Source organism: Peromyscus maniculatus, chromosome 1 (assembly GCF_049852395.1).
Source record: "Peromyscus maniculatus bairdii isolate BWxNUB_F1_BW_parent chromosome 1, HU_Pman_BW_mat_3.1, whole genome shotgun sequence".
NCBI classification, from domain to species: domain Eukaryota; kingdom Metazoa; phylum Chordata; class Mammalia; order Rodentia; family Cricetidae; genus Peromyscus; species Peromyscus maniculatus.
Window position 1 is genome coordinate 78534971 of NC_134852.1, and position 17785 is coordinate 78552755.

At 37.9% G+C, this 17785-nt stretch overlaps 1 protein-coding gene across 13 annotated transcripts in view; it reads right to left on the bottom strand.

The window, feature by feature from the left end:
• Mef2a (myocyte enhancer factor 2A) overlaps positions 1-17785 on the bottom strand; it is a 128844-nt gene that overhangs the window by 39200 nt on the left and 71859 nt on the right. For all 13 annotated transcript variants that reach the window (XM_076544672.1, XM_076544682.1, XM_076544628.1 and 10 more), the window contains one exon: positions 15752-15955. In XM_076544672.1, the coding sequence (XP_076400787.1) occupies positions 15752-15955 (204 nt within the window). The remainder of the gene's footprint in view (positions 1-15751; positions 15956-17785) is intronic.

A 17785-nucleotide genomic window follows, 5' to 3' on the forward strand; every position in this document is an offset into this window, starting at 1 on the left:
CAGGTCATGTCTGCCATTTTATCTACTGGCATTCCTTTCTATCAGAATTTATCCTATTCATTAGGAATTAGCCCAGAATCCAAATAATTTACTGCTAATTTGTTCTCTTCTATACTATGAATTTCTCACATATTCTTAAAAAATAAAAACTTCAAACCAATGTTTATTTATCAACAGTGAGTCTTTCCTATGTATGATGAACGTCAACATTCCCAGTGACTTTATATATATTAAAAATCTGTACTGAAAAGTTAGAGTACATCCCCTCTCTCCTTTGCTAGCTTTTTCTCTACAGTCCCTTCAGTTTGCTTTAATCTAGAGTTGATTTATTAGATAACTTCCTTGAGTGTCTATGAAGTCTTCCCCTGGACCACATTGATTTTTTTTTCTTACTTTGAAGTAAAGATATAATAGATGGTTAGTTTTCTCGTTTCTAAGAAAAGGCCATCATAAAATAAGATCTAATTTTTAAAAGAATAAAAGCCCTAAGGGCTTAAAGATAATAGACTACCAATTTACCTTCAGAATGCTTAATTCCATTTTTAAACTTCTGATGCATCTCACTCAGTTTAAGGCAGAGCTACTAACAACTCCAGACAGTTTTGACTATGCTAAGTTCCAGCACAACCAAAAACAGCACTAGAGATCAATGTCCGAGTATACCTGCCACTTTTGGAGCAGAAACAAGCACAGTCAAAGAGCTAGGCCAGAAATGTCACCAGTAAGGGATTAACTCAGATGTCATACCAACGATCTGGGTACCCTACAAAACTTGATTTGCAATGACTATGGATACTTGTTTCATTCCTATTTTTCCTGGAAGTATAATGTATCCATAGAACATTATAATTTGAGAGCTTATCCTTACGTTCCTTCAAATGATTCCGAAATTTCACCTTACTCAGTATGGCTTATCTTTACATGCTAAAGATTATACACTAGGCACACTAGCCTTTCCAAATGCTTCTCATATGTTAGGAATTCTATACACAACTCTTGAAACTCATTTAACATAAGCATGTTACAAACACCACATTTATTCTCCCAGTGGCCTTAAGCTCCATAGACTCACAGTCTAACTATATTACATGTACATTTATGTGTACTTGGCCAAAAGAGGTCCTGTTGTCCAATTATCCTCACCATCCATGGTAGCAAGTTCTACTCACCAAATTTCTAAAGCTGTCATCAGTAGTGAAAATATTAACATAAGAAATGGAACATACTGAACCCTTAAAATCTACACAGCTCTAGGAAAAGAACAAGTACAGTGGGCATCTATACATAAATCTCATCATGAAATTGATCATTTAACTTTAAATCTCTCAGGACTTTCCCACAGTTTCCATGTACCTTAAAGAGTACGTAATTCTGGACTGGGGAAATGGCTCAGTTGCTAAAGTGCTTACTACACAAGATGACAACTTACTCATCTCCATTATTCTCTTGAAAATGTTGGGTGTAGTGGTTCATGCCTCTAATGTTAGCCTTGAGGCTGCAGAGGCAGGAGGATGCCTAGGGCTTATGGGCTCAGTAAGAGACTCTGTCTCAAAAAAATAAGACAGAAGCAACTAAGAAAGACACTAACCTCTGGTCTTCAAAGGTACACACACACACACACACACACACACACACACACACACACACACACACACACACTCGGCCTTGCTATTCTTTGTAGATTGCATTGTTTATCATTGAGTTTTCTACAAATAGCAATTACAAAGTATGTATCTCATAGCATTTTTAAATATACAGTACAAAACGACACAACTCTGCTTTAAAATTACATATAGCTTTTAATTCTATGAAAGAAGGTTTATAGCCGGGCAGTGGTGGCGCACACCTTTAATCCCAGCACTGAGGAGGCAGAGCCAGGCAGATCTCTGTGAGTTCGAGGCCAGCCTGGGCTACCAAGTGAGTCCCAGGAAAGGCGCAAAGCTACACAGAAAAAAAAAAAAAAAAAAAAAAAAGAAGAAGGTTTAAGCCTATTGGTACTTATGAGGAAGTAAAGTGCTGTAGCATCTCAGCTCTGCAAGCCTTCATTTCAGATGGGTTCCTGCCACAAGAAAGGAATTTAAGAGGCAGTGTCAGCTTTGTAGATAATAAGCTAATACAGCTCTGTCTGACAGCCAACTCTGCTCCTTATCACCAAGCATGAAGAGTGCTTCTGAGGACCCAGCTACCATAAAAAGACTTTTTCTCTCTTTATCATTACCAAAGGCAGAGCAGTAAAGGTTCTCCCCTGCCTTTGGTACTAACAAGTGGAATGCTGCAATCTACTAACAAGGCCAGGCAAGGCACGGAAGGCCGGCCAGCTTCAGTGTTCTCACCAGCTTCCACAGCACTTGCTCTCCACAGTGCTAGTGGAGAGCAGAACTGGGGCTGGAATCTACTTTTCCCGTTGGTCAGTCTACTTTCCACTATGCTGTATCCTTCAGCTGTTCAACAACCGCAATACTCAACAATCAAAGTGACAACAGATGGAGGCTTGTGATCTGCTGCTACCATTGAACTGCCGAGAGGACGCTGCCCGTGTGTGGGCAGCTGTAGGCATGCCATCACATTTCTTCCTCAGTCCTTCCAGGACCCTAGTCACATCTCCCTCAGTGAGTAGGTGGTGGTCAGGCTTTGTCTTCTTTGAATTTTAAGGCCTTAGTTTTATGATCATAGGTTTCACTGCAGTAAAACACTAGCAATACTTCTTTCCTACCCTGTCCCTCTTAATATTTTCTCTTTAACTCTTCATACTAAATTACAGAAAATACCTTCATTCAGTCCAGAACTTCTCTCTGTAGCTATGAGAAATCCACTACCACCATGTATACTGAGTTATTTTGGTTTTTGCATTCTCGATGTCTAAAAAACATTTAATACTTTCCAATTTTTCTGTCATTTTTTTAAATTTCCTATTTCTTGAAGATATTCTCAAATTTGCCTTTTATTCCCTAAAACAGAATATGTGTAATCTGAAATAGTTGGGAGACAGTCTGCATCTCTCTAGCTGCTTACCAACTGCACCTTACATTCTTGTCTCAGACAAGGTCTCATACTTCAGGCCAGTCTTGAGTTTTTGATCTTCCTGTCTCTATCTCTCAAGTAATGGGATTACAGGTAGGTCTACAAGCTGGTACCACCACGGTAAGATTTGTCTTGTATTTCTGCATGCTTGGTCATCTTTCTATGATGCTCAATAATTCTGAAAAGTTATTAGATTCTGAAACACAGGAGAAGGTGCCACTCTTCAAATGGGAAATAAATTTGCTTCTCTGACACAGGAGCTTTCTTAGACTTTTTGTATTATAAAATTTTAGCCTGAAATCCCATCTAATGCTGACACTTGGTTTATAAACTCTCAAACATAAATTCTCTTTGTCCTTTCTTTTCATTAAAGAACTCTTTGTAGGGATTCTGTCCTTATTACATCATCAGCCTGCGATGGAGCCCCAGCCTAAAAAGCAGACATTCCCTCTCTCTGTATGTCCCCTCCGTGCGGTCTCTCTCTCTCTCTCTCTCTCTCTCCTCCCTCCTAATAAAGCTCTAAAAAGGTAACCATGGCTCGTGATTCTTCCTCCCCCGCAGCATCTAGCGCTCTCTTCCGCAGCCGCCAGCACGAGCGTGAGCGCCGCACTCCACTCCTTCACTCTTAGTGTACTTCACTGGGAATGAACAGGAGAACGCAGTAGATCATTCCCACGGCCCCAGTTTTATGTGAAGGGTAATGCATTAGACTCATCAACTTAAAAATAAACGGTAGTTTTCGCCTTGCATCTGCATCTAGGAGAACCTGGCTTTTCAACAGTTGTATGGAGATGGGCACATGACTCAGGGTAGCCAGACCCTTAAATAACTCTTCACCTATATGTTCTTAGCATCCCTGAGATTTTGGCTTGGCATAGTCTTTCAGATCTCTTCTGACACCATAAAAACATTTTTATTAACAGTTCGGGTAGTGTTTTTGTCTTCCATGGGAGAATTAGTCCAGATAACCTGTCCCTGAAAATACTGAATTTTTTTAGAAAAATGAAAAAATTTTTCTCATGAAAACCAAATGCAGTTCTTTGTTAAAGTTTTTACTATGTTTTTTTTTTTCAGTTATTTTGTAGCTTTTAAAAATTAAGTGCAGAACTTACCATATAACTCAGGAAATTCCACTCCTAGTCAGACATCAAGAGAAATGAAAACACATGCCCATACAAAAAAGTTCGTACAAACTTCAAAGCAGCAGATGAACTATTAGTCTCCCATAGGGAAAGTCCTAATATATGCTACATTTAGCTTTGAAAACATCAATGTAAATGAAAGAAGTCACAAAAGATGATATATTGTATGACATTATTTAAATGAAATGCCCAAACAGGCAAGTTAGTTGGCATAGAAAAGATTAGTGAATTAGTCTTAAGTATGCCTAAATATTTTGATAAATAATTAAAATATGCATTCAATTTTATTAACAGTGAAGGAGGTTTGGACAATGGTTTATAGATAGCAGGTAGTATGAGAGTACTTCATATAAGTTATTAAAAGCTTTAGAAACATTGAATATGATCGTGAATAATCATCACATTGGAATTTATACCTACTGAATACTATAACTAAAGATATGGAGATGACCAGTAAACAAGACCATATATGAAGACAACGTTCTTTAATTTTGAAAGAAAACTAAGGAAAACAATTTCCCTATTCAATGTAACTCAGATGAATATATTTTAAAGCTATACATTCCTCTTAAAATGCTAGTTATCTGCTGTCAGGTTAATATTCTACAACAATAGTGTGACAACCAATATTTTAAATACCTCTTAGGGGTGTCCAGAGTGTAGCAGACAAGTGTCACTGCTTTATGAGCTCTGACCCACTGCATTCTCTAGCCCCACACTCTAGTATTTTTGTGTCACATATGTGGGGATATCCATTCTAAAAACTCTAATATGTTCTACTGAGATATATATCTACTACTATAAAACTACCATGTTGTCCGGATTCCTGTTAAACCACCTCCCAATGGTGGGACATCTGGCTAGAAAAGACTCACCACCACATTTCAGCCTCTCTCTACTACCATGACTAGTATACTTGGAAGTGGAATGCAGGGGAAGCATGTGTTCAAAATCAAGACAACTAAGTAATTTTAGAAAACTTGCAGAGAAGTATTTGTCCTGATTTATCTTGATACTTAACACTGGTACACAATTAGTCACTGACCAATGTGAGATTACCTATCTGGAACTGAGCAAGATTAAAAATTTATTCTCTCAGATGAACTAGAGAGATATTTCTGGAATACAAAAACTACTTGTGGTTTCCACATTGGCCAGCCCAGATAATGTTTCCATCAGGTCTGTTAGATAGTCCTGCCTATGACAATACTATGTGCATATGAGGTCTGAAACTGCCTTTGCCAACATGAAGAGGTGAGCAGGAGGACAAAACTGATGCATGAGCAAGGCACAACCCTAGCCTGTTTCAACAAAGCCTAAAGTCTAGCATACTGCTGAAGTTTCTGTTGTACAATATAAAAATATTCCCACTTTTTAAAGAGCAATTTTAGTTGTGTCTTCTGCTTTTAACTAGAGGTAGCCTAACTAATATGGTATTGTTTTCAAAATGCTTTTCAAAATACATTACTTCAGTTGACAGTTAAAGCCCATGAGATTTATAACTTTAACACTTTTCTCCCTTATCTTATTAAACACTGAGCTTAGTAACTGTTAAAACTCAATAAATGATTGGAATATCAAAATATGTTAGTTAGAATGCTAAATACAAAAATTTACTTTAAATTAGTAGCAAATGAAAGATCAAATACAGCTTAAAAGCTTATATTGAAACATCTTCACTAAGTGCCTACTCATGGAAAGCATTATTTTCTACTATCTTACATTGGTAAGATACGTTTAAATAAGTCAACTATACACATGTAGCAAATAATGATATAACTTTTAATTATTATACAATAATTCTACATGAATACAAATGGCATTAAAAAATTAAAGTGGGCCGGGCGTTGGTGGCGCACGCCTTTAATCCCAGCACTCGGGAGGCAGAGCCAGGCGGATCTCTGTGAGTTCGAGGCCAGCCTGGGCTACCAAGTGAGCTCCAGGAAAGGCGCAAAGCTACACAGAGAAACCCTGTCTCGAAAAACAAAAAACAAAAAAAAAAAAAAAATTAAAGTGATTTCTAAATTCCTGTACAAATACTAGCTGTTGTTCCTCTGTTCCTTTTGCAAGAATGTACACATTTTAAAAGTTTTCACGGTAGATTCTGGAATAACAATTTAAACCTTAAAAAATGTAAAAAGAAAAATTCTATAAAAACAAAGCACTGCAGGAAAACATTTTCCACTGAATTACAAAAGGCAATAAATAAAAGGTAATTCTAACCTGCAAAACTAACCTATTATAGTCAAGAAGGCTTACACACAGTGCCTTTACTTATGTGCTAAGTTTTACAAACTGCTATCCTTTAAAAATAATACAAAAAGTTTACTGTCAGATGTTTTATTGTATAATAACTAAATGAGAACTACAAGAAACATCTTTTTGGCTGAATAAACAGCTTCCTCATCCATCTCTTAACCACCGAGTGAGATTCTTCACAGAATGCCCTTAGGATACATGCTAAAGTAATTGAGTTAGCCAAACCCAAAAAAACCCTAAAAATTATAAGTTATGCATTCATATTTTAATGTATGCAAATCTTATTCTATCATTTGTAATTTGTATATGTATAGAGCTAGTGTATAAAATAAAGACAGAGCTAATCTACACAAGAAAAGACACATTCCTTCCTACATAGTCAAGGCACTAAATAACCTTTCAGAACTGAGCCACAATATAATTTAAAATAGGAAAACCGTATCACTTTTTTAAAGCTATGTATTTGAAGGGCTAGGTTTCAAAAACTGTATGTCTGTACAGTCATTTATGTAAAAGAACTGAAATACCATCTAAACTACATTTAAACTACATTTTATAGGCACACCTGTGCCCGTGAGCTGCATAGTCAAGGACAGTTGTGAATGTAGCCCAACACAAAATCTTAAGCTTACTTTAAAAAATGAGGGTTTTTTTCTGCAATTTAGGGGAGATGAGTTGTCTAATGTCAAATGATTCTCAAGAGTGAATTTTGCAGATGTCATTCCTGCAACATCAAAAGGTTGGACACACCTATCAGGGAGCTCAAATGATCTTCTACTTCTAGAAGCAGTATAATATATGTTGATAAATAATATTTGGTGGGAAACATCAGTCTAGAGTCCTTGAAACTTCAATGAGGAGTACAAACAAAAATAATTCAGTTTTAAGATAATAAAATAGCCAACAATATCTTGTTAGGATAATGGCAGCAAAGTGGCCATTTAACATTATAGTCACAATATATGTGACATGCAGTATGATAAATATCAGTGCAATAAATTGAAAATACAGAAATAATACCACATTCACTATCTTTGACTCTTTTCCATCTTTTTCTGCACTCCCCTTTTAAAGTAACCCTGCAATTCGGACACGCTTGTCCCCAGAGAAGCCCACACTGTGCAGCCCAGGCAGTGCTCTACTGCACTGCTTCAGTGGCAAGCCAGACCTCCCAGATAAGGACAGCCTTACACGAGTCAGGAGGATTTGGTTTGCTTCTCGGGTCTGAGTTATCTCCCTGTTAACACCAGACTTCAGCTATACTTAGCTCCTATCAACTTAAAATAAAGTGCCAACTACATTTCCCTAACTTCCATCTAAACTGCCTTCTTGACCTACAACATGCTCGCTCTCTCTCTCGCTCTCTCTCTCTCTCTCTCTCTCTCTCTCTCTCTCTCTCTCTCTCTCTCTCTCTCTCTCTCTCTCTCTCTCTCTCAAACCCCATTTCCTTCTGCAAGCATATTCTGTAAGTACCAGTAATGGGATCACCCTCACAGCAAATGTTCTCTGACCATTCTTCCAGTGCTCTTTATCTCCTCTTCTAACCTTGAAAAAGATTCCATTAACACATTGTAGACTTTCCAGAGAAGAAGTAAAGCATATTTTTACATGATTAAAACGTAAAATGTTCAATCTGACACATGTGAACATAAAAAGAACACATAGATATTAATTAGCAATGACAAAAATGTGTCTTATGGAAATGTGAGTTCTATTGCAAAGTGATGTTTCACACTTTTCTTCCCATGGACTCTCATTTATGTATCAACATTAGTCTCTCATGGAGTAAATATAACCTCAAGAAAAACACATTTAGAGATGTACAGTTCCTTATAAAAAGCACACAACTAAGAGCCAATAACTGGCTGGGCAGTGGTGGTGCACAAGCCTTTAATCTCAGCACTTAGGAGGTAGAGTCAGGTGGATCTCTGTGAGTTTGGGGCCAGCCTGGTCTACAAAGTGAGTTCCAGGACACCCAGGGCTACATATAGAAACCCTGTCTCAAAAAAACTAAATAAATAAACTGCCATTAACTCTATCATAAACAATAATATTGAACAGGTATCGAATAGGAACAGTAAAGTTGGAACTGCAAGAACTACGGTGAGCGCTGCTGTGTGAGGTGGTGGTGCAGCGCATGGCGAGGAGGAGGCTGCAGACATGTGCCTCACCCTGTGAGTCACCATCCTGCTGCTGCAGGCTCTGGAAGGAATAAAAGAGAAGGCAGGGGCTGAGGTGGAGGGAAGCTTTGTCTTGTCTGCAGATGCCTCATTATTTTCCCCTTTCCCTGCCACTCCAACTGCAGCCCTGGGAAACATTAGGCAAGCCACTGAAATACTCTTCTGTCTGTCCCATTTCTCATCCACACTGTGAGGAGGTGGAGGTGGGTGAGGGGCTAGTGGCTCCCAAAGCCTCTTTGGGAGCAGTGTTATTAGACTTGCAGCAAATCAAAATGGAAGCATGTCCTTCGTTGCTATATGGCCCACCCCAGATGCTCCGTAGAGACAGAGCCACTCAACAATTTTCTTTTTTGCTCACTTAAGGCCTTTGAAAGATGTGGTCACAACCCCAAATGGAGTAAATGAATGTGGAATTTGTTAAACAATAAAAAATAAAAATAAATGGCAAAATACAAAGTTTATGAACATGCAAGTACCCAAAATTAATTTAATATAAACATGTAAGCTGCACACAGTGATGTACACTTGTAACCCCAGCACTTGGAAGGTGCAGATAGGAGGATCAGAAGTCAAGAGTAGCTTCTGCTACAAACAGAATTCAAAGCTAGCCTGGACTATAGAAAACTGCCTCAAACACTCAAAACCAAACCAAAACATAAACTGCTTCTGTGCAAATATGGGGATAGTAGTTGAGATCTCCAGCATTCACATTAAGAGGTGGGCGGAAGCAGGCTGAGTTCTGAACACACCCTCTGCACTGGGCATGCCATCACACCATGGAGCACCAGCTAATGCTGCCTGAAACATTCCTGTTGTTTAAGACTGCTGTCCACTATGAAGTGCAGTGTTTTGATTACACATGCAAAGTTTTCTGAACTTACAGAAACATAATAATTCATGGAAAAACAATATTTTTTTCTACTGCTATTAGTTACATTTATCAAATCAGTGTGTTTTTGAATTATCCTATGTAAGAATGGTAAAGAATTGCTGCTTGAGCTGCTAACTTACGCATGCACACACTCACGCAGCATGCAAATTGTATCATGAAGTTTGACAAGATTAGGACACAATTTTTAAGTTCTGAAATAGCCCTTATCATAGTTCTGCTGTTTAGTATTTCATATTTATATGAAGTAGCATTTTCAGCACAGTTGATTATAAAAATCAAAATATCAATCAATTGCAAAATTCTCTAGATCCTGCAGTATTATAAATTTAAATTTATTTATGTAATGGCAACTTACACCAATATTTGGTATACTATTTTAAACTTTGTTCGAAAAGATTTCTTAAAATTATGACTCATGCTTGCTCACTGCCTGAAATTAATTCAGGGTATATTTTGAGGGATAAAATGTTTGAAAAAGCTTGATAATAACTGTCAAAAAAGTGTGCTCACTTCAAGCTGTTAGCTTACAATTCCACTTAGAACAAGTAAACCAAGATTTTTTAGACCTCATCTCCAATTTTCTTTTAATACTACATTTCTGAAAAAGTTCTCTGGTGATTTATACTGAACTACTGGTTTTAAATAATGTATTCCTGGCACAATCACTTTTATTACCATCTTTTAAGAAGATTTCTCTTATTATTTATTCATGTGTCAAAGCCCCTAGAACCAGAGTTACAGACAGTTGTGAGGTGCCATGTCGGTGCTGGAAATCAAACCCAGGTCTTCTGGAAAAGCTGGGCTATCTCTCCAGCACTTTTTTATTTTCTAATTGATAGATGCATTTTATAGTGATTCTCTATTTTTATTTAATGTGTTGGTTTCAGTTTGCTGTGTAATTTGAATGTAGGAACATTTTCATGGCTGGGGAGATACAGCTCTGGGAAAATGACTTGCTGTAGCATTCACAGTGACAGGTGGGTGGGTACAATCCCAGCCTGTAATCTCTGTGCTGGGGAGGGAGAGACAGGGGATCTACACAGCAAGCTGTCAGCTAAACAAAAGGACTGAGTGGGAAATTTGAGTGAGAAACCTTGGTTGAGTGCAAAACCTTGCCTCGGTAAATAAAAAAGAACAATCAAGGAAGACCCCCAATGGCGACTTCTGGTATCCTCAGATGCAACCATAAACGTGAACACACACCTATATTTCTACACACATGTAAGCACAAATACACATTTTAGAATCCAAACTATCCATCCTCTTATTCCCTTTATCACCAGTGCCTCTGTGTCCTCAGCTGTCTATCAGGGACAACAGTATGGACTCTAAGATAGCACAATGAAACAGTGAGTCTCTCAGTCCAGGGGATCAAGTGATGGCTCACCGGGTAAAGAGCCCATCATGCAAGCATCAAGAACTGAGTTTGCATTCCCATCACCATGCAAATAACTCCAGAGAAGGGGTGGCAGGAATATGGGAGCCAGGCAGATTCCAGCCACTCTGGCCCAATCACTGAGTTCCACCTGCAGTAAAGAGACCTTGTCTCAAAAACCAGGTTGACAATAATAGAGGTAGACATCCATATCAGCCTCTGGCTCCATACACATGCATACATGTACATATAATCATGTACGTATGCATACACCACACATACAAAGTAAGTGTATCAGACTAATTTTAATAAATGTTGTCTATTATTCTTACTGCAATTATCTTAATTGTCTGTTAACCACTAAAGAAAGCAATCATGGTTACTAGTGCTATACTAGTGTTATTGATGATATGTATAAAATTAATCTATGGTGAAATGTTTCAGAGCTTCACTGGAGTCAGTAAACAAGGAAGCAAAGGATCCCGCTCTAATCTTCAGTTCTACTACTCACTCACTACATAACCATGGACAAGTCATTCTACCTGAGTCCCAATTTCTCCCTAAAAATCTGTGCACTGGATGTGATGGGTAGATGACATGCAAGAGTGTGTGAGTGTGTGTGTGTGTGTGTGTGTGTGTGTGTGTGTGTGTGTGTGTCCCTCTCTCCCTCCCTCCCCCCAACTGCCATGGTACTCCAGGAGAGGGGGTGACAAGCACCACCACCCCCCTCTATTGGGAATGGTGTGTAAGACATAAACAAGACAGAGAAATGGCCATGCCCCTCTAGTTAGTTTGATTCTTAATGAGCACAATGATCTCTACGGCCATATATGCTATTACCGAACATTCTCATATGGCCCTATATCAGTATTTAAAAAATATTAAACAGGATATTTAATACAAGGATTTCTGCAAAAGGAGGGGGGAAATGGATAATTTAAAAAAAAAAAAACAACAGAAAAACCCAGAAGTTACTTAAGTAGCAGCTGCTAAAATCCTCACTTCATCCCTGTAAGTATAATTATTCTGAGGCACAACTCTAAAGTTTACACTTTTTCTAGACCTGCATTTATGCAATTTATCCAAACATGCATGTGTTGAATACTGATGACTATGTGTGTTGGTCATTTTAACTTCCAGATTTATATATTCTAAGACAAGTTAATCTGCTTACAGTTATTCAGATTTTCATATTAGTTGGTGCTCACCAACCTGTACAATATTAATTTTGCAGTATTCTCAGAAAGCATATCTGCTTTCACCCCATGAACTTAATACATATAATTTTATGTAGCAATATGCAGGTGTGGCTAACAGCACCATGTGTCCATCCTTCTTTCCATAGTAATCTCAAAAGGACTCGTGTGTTAAGGATGCAACAGAACAGAATACATCTATAGTAGATTACTTATAAATGTCTACACCTATTTGTTTATTTTCCCACATGAGATGGCCAAGGAATCTGAAACCTCATTATCATTATTGTTAGAAGTTTATTTATAGAAAAACTTTTTTTTTTTTTTTTTTTTTTTTTGGTTTTTCGAGACAGGCTTTCTCTGTGTAGCTTTGGTGCCTGTCCTAGATCTTGCTCTGTAGCCCAGGCTGGCCTTGAACTCACAGAGATCTGCCTGGCTCTGTCTCCCAAGTGCTGGGATTAAAGGCATGCGCCACCACCGCCCGATTATAAGATGTAACTCTGTGGTTTTTAAAACCACAGTATTCTCGTGGTTCAAATTAGAAAAGTACCAGCTCCTCGCAGAGCCCGCAGCACAGAAGACCTTCAAATGTCGTGGACACATGAGTAAATGAACACAAAGTGCCTGCCTACAACTACAAGTGCTTGAAAGGAAACTGTATGAAAAGGAAATCAATGACAACAACAACAAAACGTACAACATTATTATTAAAATTTCCTCAAGGGAGATACTTGCAAAGTTCTTTGAGTCTGGGTCATTAGAAGGTCTCTGTCATTACTGTTACGAGTAAACTTAAGTTTGGTCCCCAACAATCCTTACAGATGCATCAATATGAACTCAGCTCATGCATATATACCACTAGCAAGGCCACAGTGCATCATCTTTTTAGGTGGAAGGAGGCCTACCTGGATGTAAAATCCAAACCTGTAAGGCAGGTCTCCTTTCACTTATAAAGATGACTAAGACTTGCGTGGTAAGACTTTAATATACAATGAAATAAGACGAGGGATGCAGCTCAGTTGGTCAAGTGTTTACCTAGCATGTATGAGGCCCTGAGTTTGATCTTCAGCAGCATAAACAGGGTGTGGGGATACACACCAATAATCTCAGCACTCAGGAGATGAAAGCAGAAGAACTAGTCATTCTCATCTAGTTGGAGGCCACACTAGCATACCTAAGGCCTTATCTAAAAGGAGACAAAGAATTAAGCCCACCAATAAAGCCTTAAACTTTATCCTACCACAACAAATCAATAATGTTGATAATATAGTTACTCCTATATACTATAAAATTATAACTTACAGAGAACTATTAGTAAGATTCATGTTGGCTTACATCTAAAAAAAAAAGACTAAAACAAAACAAAACAAAAACCATCAAAATTCCAATGGGTAAAGGCTGAAGACATAATTTAAAGGTTAAGAGCACTTAGTGCTCTTGCAGAGGACCTGGGTGTGGTACCCAGCAACTACATAGTAGCTTACAACCATCTGTGACTCCAATTCCAGGATTGCACACATGTGGTGCATATAAATTCATGTAAGCACACACACACACACACACACACACACACACATGAATACATACACGAATACATTCATTTTCTCTCTCTCTCTCTCTCTCTCTCTCTCTCTCTCTCTCTCTCTCTCTCTCTCTCTCTCTCTCCAAAAAAAAAAAAAAATTCCCCAACAAGTAACTGAACTACCAAGTTCACTCATACTGAATATACTGAAGCAGACTGGGGCATAGGAGACTGCTAAAAATGTTTGGGATTTACTCTCTTACACTTTGACTGCTGACCACAACAGAGATGAAGACTGAGGTAGTCTGAAAATTCTGAGAAGTTTAAACCAGATTCTATTCTTCACATTCTCTAAAGATGTTAGCTTTAGGTTGTGCGAAGTGCCCTCAATTTCCAGAGGCCAAGAACAACACTGCTGCAATGAAAGAGTAGAGTAGTTAGGATCCAGAGGGCGACTGCTTTCCACAGTGACAGTAGCCAGCACACCTACTGTGTGTGTTCATATTCTACTCCTTCGTTCAGTGAAAGGCTGCAGAACTTTTGATAAAACTTTTAGATGTTTAAAATGAAAAGCCATTTGAAACATATTAGGGACATTCAAGTAAATTTAGAGTCTCTGGCAAACTTACTAAGATGATCTACTTTACCAAATTATAATACAAAATGTGCTCTTGAAGTCTAATAGGGAAAACTGTATAAGACAATTTGTGTTGCAAATAAGTTCTAAGATAGAACATATGTGCTGAGTAACAGTAATTGGCAAAAGGACATAAACATAATTGTATTAAAGAGTGTTTCTAAGGACATGGTCATATCAAAGTGATTAACAAAAGCAAAATAAAGAACTGGGCCAGGCAATGGTAGCACACGCCTTTAATCCCAGCACTCGGGAGGCAGACGCAGGTGGATTTAGGCCAGCCTGGTTTACAGAGCTCCAGGACAGCCAAGGCTACACAAAGAAACCCTGTCTCCAGAACAACAACAAAACCTTCAACCCCCTTTCATGGGAAGTTCAAAGCAGTGACTCTTTAAATAAACTGGGGTAAATTGGTCATAGCTGTAATTATGCTATGCTTTTACTTCTCACTGAAAACAATTCATTAATAACTATAAAGTAATATGTTACTTTTTTAAATAAGGAGATTTTTTTCCCCTCAGCAACAAATTAAATCACTATCCAAAAAAGAACCCAAAATGCAGGAAGATTCAGGGGAAAAAAATTAAATGCATTTTCATAACTATATTATTATGCCTGAAGGTAAATAAATTTGATTCCCACACAAGATAATAGTTATAATTATCTTCACCTGCATTTCAACTGTTGGCTATAAAGTCCAAACTCAGACTCCATTTGTTCTTATATTCAGTTCTGTGTCATTCTTACAGGGTTTTCAGTACTTTCTCCAAAGAAATGCCCAATTTAAGTGATTTCTTTCTAATATCATAGAACTAGGCCAATGAAAGCATTCCCTTCAAAAATTAAAATGGAACAAAACCTCTAAATACAAAGACTAAACATAAAAATACACAAAGGTAATTGTGAAGTTAACTTCAAATGTCATTGGAAGAAGTTCAAGGAAATTGGGTGTCGTGGCTTACACCCGTAATCAAAGTATTCATGAAGCTAAGGAAAGAGGATGGTGGCAAGTTCAAGGCCAGCCTAAGTTATATCTCCAATCTCTGTCTTAAAAACAAACAAACAAAATCAAACAGAAACCTTCTTTTGTTGTTCTAAACTTAAGTAGGTTGATAAAACTATGAGAGACACTAAATGAAGTGTGGACAAATAAAACAGGACAAGGATTCCCTGCCTCTACACACAAGGGACGGTTCAAACTTTACTTCCCTTTCATTATGGTTAATGTGAGTCATCACTGATATTCAGGATAATGAAATAATTAAGATGTGCTAAAATTATAGCTATTGACTTTTAAGCAAAATAAGTAATCATTGGTTAAAACTATATACTGCTTAAGTGCTAAATTTGTATGGAATAGAGCTTAATTTGTTTTGTTTGAATAACAACTGAGACAGCAAATAGCAAATGTAGGTCCTTCTAAGAAATAGTTCAATGTTTTAGAAGTACAAAGAAATGTGACAGTTAATGACACTTTTACAGTTAAGAATTGTTTGCAATTCACACATTACTAAATATGTGTGTTACCTCAACAATATCCGAGTTGGTTCTGCTTTCGTGAGGCTCATTATACTCGGTGTACTTGAGAAGAACTTTGTCCATGTCTGTGCTGGCGTACTGAAACAGCTTGTTAGAGCTGTTGAAAATGATGAGGGCTATCTCACAGTCACACAGCACACTGAGTTCATAGGCTTTCTTCATCAATCCAAACTTCCTCTTGGTAAAAGTGACCTAGACAGAGAAAAACAGGTTTTTTATTAAAAGCTTAGTTGTACTTGAAATAAAGCTCCTTAATGGTGAGTCTTTCTTTATACTGAGCCAGATTTCAAAGTGAAAGGTTTCTACTTCATGCTCCACACAATCCTCCCCCTCCACTTTGCCACAGCACTGCAGTCCTGTCTTCATTGTGTATGCCCAAGGGCTCTGAAAGGGAGGTATTATTCTCTTACCCTTGACTGGGACTACTACCGAAGGCAAGGGAACAGGTGACCAGTGGTTCTTCTATTTCACCTTAAATTGGTACCATCAGAAACCAACCTCTCCTAGATTTCAGCTCCTAAATGATTAAGTCAAACTACCAATCTAACCTATGCTTCTTCTTCCCTGCCAAGCCTTTTTCCCATCTCTACTAAAATTCAGTCTAAAACAAGCAACATTATCTGATGCCATCAATCTCTTTACTGTTTCTCTAATTAAAACCTGCTGAGGTAGTTCTGAGACCAAATCATGTTTTTCATGGTTTTAAAGCAATATATCCCTTATTCTAAAAGTTCCTGGAAGAGAAGTCCTTTTTTCCTATTTTCTCTTCCATAGTTTCTCTTCTTACCCTTCAAAACTCTCAGGTATTGAGAACTCTCAATTTTCTACCATGAAGTCACACCATCCAATATCCCTCCTGGGGGTAAGCACGAAGTTACTCAGAATCCTGTCACTTTTCTTCAAGCAGTACCACCTGACTGCTTTTCCCAGTCCTGCTCCTAATCACTCAGTGTCACATCCTCAGTGCTACCACCACCAATAATTGTTATCATCTCAAATTCTCAATGTCACAGAGTTCACATTGATGGCGTCTTGTTCAGCTTTTACTTTTGTATCATCTCTCCAGACATTCTTTTACCTTGTCGAGTCCTCAGATCCACTGACCTTACCAGTTTGTTAATATAGGTCAAGTAACACTCATTCAAAATGCTCAGAACCAAAATGTGTTTCAAATTTGGGGGTCTTGTGTATTTCTGGAATGTTTGCATGTTCACAATTGAGTTATCCTGAAGACTGGACCTTGGACTAGACATACAATGAACTTACCTTTCATATATACTTCATGCATACAAGTTGAAGACAATTGCACACATTTTTAGTGTACCCACATTTTGACTATAACCCATTACATAAGGTATGAGATTTTCCACTGTGACATTGTGTAAGAACCCAAGTTTCAGACTTTGGAGACATTTGGGATATTTGGAATTTTCAATTAGAGATGCATAACTGTATCTCTTTTCACATTTTTTTTAACTCTTTAGGTTTGATGGTCTATTATAGTCTGACCCCTTCAAATATACATAAATCCTTTCCTCTTCTCTCATTAACATACTTGCCTGACACAGACTCAAGCAAGAACCGACTTTCTAACATACACTTAATTATCAAACTATCAACAAATACACATGAACAAACCTAGTATCTCTGGATTGAAACATAAATTTCATGTGCAATAATGCCTAATACTCCTAATTTCATGTTTGTTATATCATTATCTTGTCTCCTACAACTTCAATCTCCTTCAAAAACTACTTCACGCTGGATAAAAAGAACACACACAACACACACACACACACACACACACACACACACACACACACACACACACACACACACACACACACACATTACCTCATCATTCTATCCCCGAATTAGTTTTTAGTTGCTTCATCCACACTTTTCTGGATTTTTCCTTCTCTGCTGTCACTGATGCCTAACCTTACTCATTCTCGTACGCCTTTCTCGTCTCTTTGTAGCCTGCTCGGCTAGGTCAAATACCGCAACCATGTAAATGTGCTC